The following is a 9,007-nucleotide window of genomic DNA, read 5'->3' as shown; positions in this document are numbered from 1 at the left end:
CTAGCACTAAGGCTCTCTTGCCCCAGGCAGGTGTGGAAGGGTGGTCTCTGGCTTCCAAGCATGGGGCCAGCATGGTACCTGAGAGCAGCAGAGAGAAGGGCTCCTCTCTTTGTGGTTTGTGCATGTGCGTGTAAAGGCCCCATTACTAGAGGTGCCCCAGACAAAGGTCATGTTCTTCTTTAAGATGATAAAGGTTCTAAGTTACAGCTTATTCAGTCATGTTGACTTCTCCATAGTGAGCTATTATGTAACTTTTTATTTACCGAATGATCAACCATTATTTGTACTGTTCGAGATCTCTTTCAAATTCTCAGAGCCAGTTTTCTCCTCCCCCGGTGTAAGCTAAATGGCAGGCATATGATGTTCAAGAAATGTCAGAAATTACAAGGCACTTATTACTAAGGGATAGGACAATAGCCCTCCTTTCCTTATGAGAATAAAGATAGTCCAACTAAACGTATGTAGGGATTAAGGCCTGAGAAGTTTTCTTTTCTTTTCTTTTTTAACTAAGTATTAAAAGACAGCTCAGCCTTAGAGATAGGGTGAGGAATGAGGAAGTGAAGACTTGAATCTCTCTAGTGGAACATTGAGAAAGTCATTCATTCTAACCATTCTTCAGTTTGCTCACCTTTAAGGTGAGAGTAACCCCTCACATAATTTTGTGGGAATAAGAAGTTAAAGTGGTTTATACAAAGCTTAATTCCATTTGCCAAAGGGACCCTGTTAAGATTAAGACAGTTCAACTTAATATAAGCACAACTAGATTTAAATATTTCCCCCTTTGACTTTCAAAAGAGAGAGAGAAGCAGGCAGACATGTTCCCACAAAAGCTATTGCACAGCCAATTCCCACCCCAGAATCTGCTAGAGAATCTTAGCACCGCCATGTGAACACATGTATTTGTAAGACATCCCAACATCAGCTCTAGAGTTTCCTTCTCCTTTTTGATACGGGATCAAACAAAGGGGCGTGTCCCCCTCCAGGAGCCACCCTTCTGGACAAACTGGTCTCCAATACCTTTCAGAATCTTACAAAACTTCCAGAATGAAGAGCACAAGGTTGGTCGCATTCAACTTAAATGCTTTTATTGACAATGTCTTTGAACAATAAGCAAACAATGCTTAAATTTTTCATTCAAATTCACTTTCCACATGTCGAAAGACCTCAAGGTAGAAAAAAATAAAATAAAAATATAAATATCTGAGAATCCATCTTAATAAATAAATTAAAAACACAATAAAACGTTTTCATGGAAAACTGTTAATGTCAGAACATTCAGACCACCTCAACAATGCATGATCAGTTAACATTACAATGAACATTGATGTTGAAGAAAAACTACAGTACATGGATATAGCTATTTATTTCTATCTACTAGAAAATAAAGTCGTATCTTAGTTGAATATTGGTCATTGCTAATCAGAACACACTATTGCCGGGAACACAGTAGTTATTGTTAAAATCAGCTGCACTAGATACAATTTGAAAATATCCAGCACCAGGTTAATTCCAATAATGAACCCAATAGATTAGTTAATGCTATGAGAAGACTAAAGAGAAAGAGATAAGAGACACAGACCCAGGCCTGGCTCAACATGCTACTAACTACCAGCTCTCAGATGTGTCACTGGGAACAATACACACTCCATGCGTTTTGCTACATCTCCGGAAGAGGTAAGGACTTGAGTCCACACGTGGATGCTTTCAAGTCCTTGAGGCCCACAGCCTGGTGTGTTTCACGCACAGGTAAGGTCCTCCCTAGGTCTACGGGAACCCTCGAGGGAAGACGTGTTTCTCCTCTCTCTAATGCACCAACTCGGGCAGTGGCACTCAGGGGCGCCCTCCGCCTCCCCTCCCTGCCTGCTCACAGGGCCAGCAGCGTGGGCGAGCTGAGCGAGTCAGAGGAGGGTTCGTTACTGCTGCTGCCCTTGCGGTGAGCAGCCGCGCAGCTGGGGAAGGAGTCAGCCTCGGGGTAGGTGAAGACGAAGGAAGACGTGTAGGTAGTGCAGCTGGGAGTACACGTGACCACGGGGGTGCACAGAGGCTCCAGCTCTGTGGCCATGGGCCCCATCCCCAGGGAGCCACCATGCAGGGGCTCCCAGTCTGCTGCATAGAAGGAACCAGACAGGTCCATGTCTGGCACGGAGCGGGCGGTCTCAGAGCCGCCGGGCCTGGACGATGCTGGGAACAGGAAGTCATCAAAGGGCTCGGCCTTCAGCTCCATGCTGCTAATGCTCTTGACGGGTTCCACGGAGGGCTTGGGCTCTGGGTCGTTGAGGAGGGGCAGGGTGAAAGCCTCCTCGGACTCGGGGGTGGCAGCTTCGGGCAGGCCCCCACTCAGGTCTAGGGAAGCCACAGACATCTCTTCAGGGAAGCCCAGGTCATCGGGGATCTTGCAGGCAGGTCGGTGAGCTGCCAGGATGAACTCCAGTTTTTCCTTCTCCTTCAGCAGGCTGGCAATCTCGGTCTGCAAGGCAGACTTCTCATCTTCTAGCTGGTCTGTCTCCTGTATAATACAGAGGGAGAGAGCCAAGCATAAGACACGGGCTTACTCAAGGACCCTGTTCCCCGATACCCGGTCTCCAACTTTCCCCCTAAGTTGGAAAAGGAGTGACCCACGGGATCTACCTACCGCTTGGAGTGTGTCAGTCAGCTCCCTCCTCCGGTTCCGGCACTTGGCTGCGGCCATCTTATTCCTTTCCCTTCGGATTCTCCTTTTCTCTTCTTCTTCTGGGGACAACTAGAAAAATAATTTTCAAAAAGACCAACAGTCAGTAACAAGGTCTGCCATCAGCTCTGTTCATCCACCCCAGCGAAACTGGCCCCTGCTGCTTCCCAGCTTCCTGGCACCTCTGCTAGGAAGCCATTTCTAACCTGCAGTTGCGGGCTGGGTGTGACTTGCATTTAAAATAAGATCCTCAGCAAGAGAACAAAGAAGAGCCCAGTCTAAAAGCATGAGATAGGAACCTCTTAGGGAAGAAATTATTAGAGTATTTCTTGGGGTGGGACTATCGGAGTCTGGCCTGGGATGGAAATGGCTTAGAGCCAGGGTTCTCCATTGAGGATATGTAGTGAATTCTATGTAGTTGCTTCACCCTGTCTACTGTGCCCCCCCCCACCACCAATGCCAACCCACGCCCCCTACTGAGAGAAGGTGCTGAAGAACTCCTCACCTGTTCCACCTTGCCCCTCCGGCCAATGCTCTGAGCTCTGCCTCCCGTCATGGTCTTCACAACTCCAGCCCTGGAGTAAGCCCCAGCCGAGGGGGTCGGGACTCCATAGGGGTGGGGGGCTCTGGTCTGTGATGGGGCCACGGAGGAGACCAGGGTGGGCTGCACCAGCCACTGCAGGTCCGGGCTGGTGGAGATGGCAGTCACCGTCGGGATAAAGTTGGCACTGGAGACGGCCAGATCCGTGCAGAAGTCCTAGAACGAAACAGAAGGGGAAAGCTGACGTGAGTGAGCAGGTTCCGGACACAGGTGGGGCGAGCCGAGTTTCCAGTGCCGCATGCAGCAGGGAGAGAGAGAGAGGAGAAGCATGCCCGGGACTGCTCGGGTCTTTTTATATGCCCCTCATCCTGGATGGAAGGGCTCCCCGTTCCCTCTCAAGAAATCCGCAACGCAGTGCCTTTCTCCTCCACCCTGCTGCTGCGTCCCCGTTATCCCTCCGGCATCACTCGCTTGAAAGGGGGTTTGTTATAAATATCCCTGACGTCTGCGCTGACGCAGGCGCCGCTCCGGAGTCTCCTGAATGAACTCGCTTTTTATCAATGAAACTGCCTTACACACCCGCCGGCTTCACCCTCCTCCCCCGCCCCTCCTCCCTGCTCCAGGCTGCTAGGGGAGGGGGATTGCCGCTTTCTGTCGCCTCCCGGAGGAGCCAGGCTCTAGTTCGCGAGTCTTCGCTTGGGACACGTTTTGCCCCAGCGAATGTCAGAGACCAGGCAGAGAGCGCGGTCCGAGGGCAGCTCAGGATGAGCCTGCCGCGGCAGAAGAGAACCAATTTTTACTATGACAGGCGTGCGTGCGCTCTGAACAAGTGCGGGGCTCCCGAGATAGGGCTGCTCCGGCCGGGGCAGCCTCCCACCCCGGTCAAAGGGGTCCGCGACTCGTCTTCCCGAGCGTCCCGCCCCGGTGTCTCCTCCCCGGTGATCCCGGGCCCCGCGGCGGCGCGAAGCCCGCCTCACCTGCGCATTGACGGGAGAGCCCATGCTGGAGAAGGAGTCGGCCGGTGAGTGGTAGTAGGAGAGATTGTCCCCGGCCGGGGAGGCGCTGCTGCAGCGGGAGGAGGACGCCTCGTAGTCGGCGTTGAAGCCAGAGAACATCATGGTCGCGGTGAGTCTGGGCCGGGGCGAGGGGCTGAGGGGCAGAGACAGGTAGGAGCTGCGGGGCAGAGCTGGGTAGGAGCGCGGTCACTGCTCGTTCGCTGCGCCGCCGCCGCCGGCTCTGTCTCGGCTTCTGGGCTGCTCGCTGCAGATGCGGTTGGAGTACGAGGCGCCGCAGCCACCGCTTTTATAACAGCATTCTATGAATGAGCCCCCACACACGTCATGGGCGCTACCATCGCGGCGCTAGGGGGGTGGCGAGAGGACCTGGGCACCTCTGCGGCCTCCTTGCCGCCTCCGCCGCCCTCGCAGCTTCCCGCCTCCCGTCTTGGTGTGTTTCATTTTCTCCTGAGTGTTTAATAATCTAGGTCTTAGGGGTCTCGGGGACCCCCTAAGATGAGGGACTCCGGGCATGGCTCCCCCCACGACCGCAGGGAACGGCCGTGGAAACCTGCTGACGCAGATGTCCTAATATGGACATCCTGTGTAAGGGGGGACGGATTGACGGGAACTGCTTGCCGGCTGCAGCCAACACCGAGGGTGCAGCGCGGGGGGAGGCGGGGGCCGCGGCCGGGGGAGGGGAGGCGGGAAAGGCGAAGAACGCGAGCGAACATTCGCACCTGGTTCAATGCGGACCCTTGTTCCCGGGGCGGGGTGGGGGGATGGGCTAGGAGGGCCTTTTTACTGGTATACGGAACCCCGGAAACGTGCTGGGGCTCAGGTTTGGGAGAAACAGGTACACAGCCCGAGGGCTTAAGCCTCGGCCCCAGAAGGAATGTGCCTCCCCCCACCCCCCGCCTTTCCCAATTCTAGTCGTAATTCTGTGCAAACTGTGGAAGCAGACCCTCAAGCCCCCAGTCTGGAGCAGTATTAGGACTGTTACCGCATTTGGAAGCGGAAAGTCGGGAGATCCAAAATAAGAGAATATGATAACCTACTTTATCTACGATGTTGGGTATTTTAATTTTAATTGTTTTGTTTCGTTTTGTTTTTTTCGTTTTTAAGGAAAAAAGGCGCATTTTTTTTTTTCTCGGCCATACTTAGGGATATTAGTGTTACTGTCAAATCTGAGGCACTAGCCGGTAAACATTGTGCAGAACCTCCATGCAAGGATGTCTGATGGGTTCGTTTGCCTAGTTCTGAGCTGGGACCTGGGGAGTGGGATGTGGTTGGGGGGGGTGCTATGTGGACAAGGTGGTCAGCTGGGGGTACAGGGTGGAGAGAGCCTTTGGGGGAGCACAAGTCCGAGCTGGGGAGTTAGATGAGGTTCGGTTCCCCCAGGAAGCTGGGCTTAGTGGCAGCCCACAGCTGGTGATTTTCCAGCGCGGACTTGGAGGGGGGAGGACCGGGGACGCTGGAAGGATCCTGGCCAGCAGCTCCCAGGCGGGAGAGCTCGGCCGCTGGGACTTCAGGCGCGGCTCTGTGGCCTGGAAAACGGGGTTGGGGCAGCTAGGTGCTCGGGAGTGCGTTGCGCCCCCAGACGCCCCCAGCCTCCTGCTCTGCTGCAAAGGACACCTAGGGTCACATTGCCCCCGCCTGGGTCCCAGCGCGCCAGCCTCCTCGGGGACGCGAAGTCGCAGATCCCAGCAGAGCCCCTGTGTCCCTTCCCCCACTCTGTCGGGCCAGGGGCTCAACGGTGGGCCCCTGGAAAGGGGCGAGGCGGGATTAGGGCAGCGGGCGGATCCCTCGGGGCGCGCGGGGAGCCGGACCGCGGACCTGCCTCCCGCCGCCGCACCCCGGAGCCAGGCGATCCTGCTATAGATAGTAACAGGGAAGCGGCTGTTTACAGCAACACTGAGCCGCCGGGGCTTGTCTCCAGGCGACGCCGCGCGGCCGGGCGCGCAGTCGGCCTGGCCAGGCCGCCCTCCCTCCTCGCTCCCCCGGGGCCTCGGCCTCCCCGGCCCGGCTGCGGCCACTCCCGCCGCCTGACATCATCCTCCGGGTCCGGGGGCTGCGTGCGGCTCGCGCGCGGCCAGGCGCTAACCTCCATTCTTAGAGATGAGAACCCGGCGGGAGCTGGGAGGGCAGGGAGGCGGGGATTCGTGGAACTGGGCCACTTGCTATTTTTGCATTCCCTGTCACAGGCAGAGGTGAAAACAGAATTTCATCATTGTATGTCACTGGTTTATGTTGGTGGGAATTCAGGCGCTTTTTTTTTTTTTCCTCACTTAAAAAAGGAGAGAGAGAAGGAAAAACACATAATACATAAACACAGACTTTTCGGAGATGCCCTGAATCCTAAAGCAATTCTTCGGCCTTCAGTTCTCCTAATTCTCTCATCTGTCAGGCTATTTCACTGTCCTTGATTATTAAAAAAAAAAAGAAAAGAAAAGAAAAAAAAAGTTATGAGAGCTGAGGGCAAATCCATCTCTCTTCTTATTAGCTGGGACAAAGTAGGTCAAGCTTTGAATCCCTGGGTCTGGCCTTGCCTTCCATTCATAACTGGATCTCAGGCCACTTAAGAGAAAACCTAGAATGATTTCATTGACTTCCCCTTCAGAGTTTGAATCAGCTCAGCCCGACACCTAAAGGGTGTATCAAGATTTTATATCCAGGATTTATCCCATATATCACTTTATCCTGTCTTTGCCAATAAAAGGAAAAGCGTCTTTGGATGAACCTGGCTCCTCTCAAATAGCTTAACTCTTTCCTTCCTGGCACCATTATGACCAAAGCGCTGGAGACTTAATAAATCCATCCTCTGAAAAGGACAGAACCATGAATTCATAATTCTTTTATTTATTTGTCAAAGAACTATTGAGAGGGAGCCTGGGTGGCTCAGTCAGTTGAGCGTCTGCCTTTGGTCTGGGTCATGGTCCGGGGGTCCTGGGATCGAGTCCCACATCGGGCTCCCTGCTCAGGGGGGAGTCTGCTCCTCCCTCTGCCCCTCCCCCCGCTTGTGATCTCTCTCTCTCTCTCTCTCTCTCTCTCAAATAAATAAATAAAATCTTAAAAAAAAAAAAAAAGAACTATTGAGAGCCTGCTATGGCCACGCACTCCTATGAGTGCTGGGGGCTGGCACTCACTGCAATGAACAGAGTGGACCAGGCCCTACCCTCCGAGAGACTCCAGTCTTGGCGAGAAGACTGACAAATGAGTAGAGAATTGCAGAGCAGCAGCAAATGCTTGGACAGAAGTAAGACTAGGGTGAGATGGAACACGGGAGGGTCTGGAGAGCAGGATCAGAGGAAGTGACTACAATAGAGATGGAACCTGGATCCACTGTCCTCTGGGAAATGACATGATAAAGATTGAAATGCCAGAGCCTCTGAATCTGTGATCATCCTGATGTACTCTCACATCTCAATCCATTTCAGGGCTGCAAACTCACATTTTTAATATGGAGCTCACATGGTGTAGCCTTAAAATAGAGGGAAATCAGAACCAACAAGTGAAATTATCTTTGCCATTTGCCAAGGTCAGGGTGACTTTGAGACAGATGCTGTGTGCCTCTGTGAGCATAGTGCTGCCTCCCAGCAGGGCAGGGATTCTGTGTTCTGGACGAGTCTGAGCGTATAACCAGAACTTACGCAGTTTGTGATTATCTGTGTGCTGAGTTCCTCCTATTTGGGTATCCAAAAGTGAAAAGGAGGGTAGAATCCCGTATCTGATTTTAACTCAAATTGAAAACAAATCTATCTCTCCTCAACAGTTGTTCCTTATCAGATGGAGACTTTTCCTATTTTGCACTTTTCTGGCATTTGAATTAAGAGATCTGACCCACATCAAGCATTTGTTCAGTAACTCTGGAAGTCAGTGCACATTGTTTAGCCTGGTGTTATTGCAACATTAAGTGAAAGGCTGCTGTCTGTGCCGCCTACGTAAATGCTGCCGCACACAACCCGTCCCCAGCATGCAGAAGTAGTTATTTATTTGGGGAAGTGTGGTCTAGCGGTGAAGGGTTGTGGTCAGAGCACGGGACCAGAAGTCAGGAAGATGCGAATAGCAAAATCAACTCCTTCAGGGACTTGGGGAAGTCGCTTCTTAGACTTGTTTAACATCTACACACTTTTGGCCTTTGTCTTTTTCATGTGCTGATACTCACTTAGCACCTAGCACAGTGCCTGGCCCATGGTAGGTGTTCAATAAATATCTCTTGAATGGATGAATGAATGAATGAATGAATGAATACCCTCATCCAAGCAAGGCAAATATTGTCCTTTATGGGTCCTTAGCCATCAATGGATGAGGTTCTTTAAATCTTTGGAAAAGCCAAACAGGCTGAGTCTTTTATTCTTGGGTATGAATAGGCAAAAATTGGGGAAGAGAAAATAACAAGATGTTAGGGCTATTTTCAGCTGGTGCAGGCTCTGTGTCTAAAGAACACCCCAGCGGTTCGTGATGAAAGATCAGACTTGCCCTTGTTATTGAGCCCCGTGATATAGACAGCCAGTGCCCGTACATAAATGCCACATTGTCTGCAATGACAATGACCATGTTACCACCACCCTCTAATTTATTCATTCTAAATGTCTGGACCCCCGGAGGAGAAGCATTCCACAATTCCTGCAGGACTCACACACACATGACACCCAAAGGAGGGCTTTAGGGGTCAAGGTTACTCACCCTATGGCTCAGACAGTGAGCAAAAAGACTGCGCCTATTTTAAAACGGTGGAGGCACGGGATTACCACCACACACACATACACACACACACACACACACACACACACAAACACACAC

At 52.1% G+C, this 9,007-nt stretch overlaps 1 protein-coding gene across 1 annotated transcript; it reads right to left on the bottom strand.

The window, feature by feature from the left end:
• Positions 1 to 1,063: 1,063 nt before the first annotated feature.
• On the bottom strand, positions 1,064 to 4,491 carry FOS (Fos proto-oncogene, AP-1 transcription factor subunit). Its single transcript, XM_032405616.1, has 4 exons — positions 4,187 to 4,491; positions 3,174 to 3,425; positions 2,633 to 2,740; positions 1,064 to 2,506 (listed from the first exon to the last, which is right to left on the bottom strand). The coding sequence occupies exons 1-4, from the start codon at positions 4,325 to 4,327 to the stop codon at positions 1,865 to 1,867; spliced, it is 1,143 nt and encodes a 380-aa protein (XP_032261507.1). The 5' UTR covers positions 4,328 to 4,491; the 3' UTR covers positions 1,064 to 1,864.
• Between the last annotated feature and the right edge of the window lie 4,516 nt (positions 4,492 to 9,007).

The sequence above is a fragment of the Phoca vitulina genome, unplaced genomic scaffold (genome assembly GCF_004348235.1).
Source record: "Phoca vitulina isolate PV1807 unplaced genomic scaffold, GSC_HSeal_1.0 scaffold7, whole genome shotgun sequence".
In the NCBI taxonomy this organism is placed as follows: Eukaryota; Metazoa; Chordata; class Mammalia; order Carnivora; family Phocidae; genus Phoca; species Phoca vitulina.
Note: the sequence above shows the minus strand (reverse complement) of the source record. Positions and strands in the feature narration are given on the sequence as shown.

Coding starts and splice junctions, on each gene's coding strand:
- FOS (XM_032405616.1), bottom strand. CDS start 4,327: ATGATGTTCTCTGGCTTCAACGCCGACTACGAGGCGTCCTCCTCCCGC. Junction 2,741..3,173: donor GGAGGGGCAAGGTGGAACAG/GTGAGGAGTTCT, acceptor TTATTTTTCTAG/TTGTCCCCAGAAGAAGAAGA. Junction 2,507..2,632: donor TGACTGACACACTCCAAGCG/GTAGGTAGATCC, acceptor TGTATTATACAG/GAGACAGACCAGCTAGAAGA.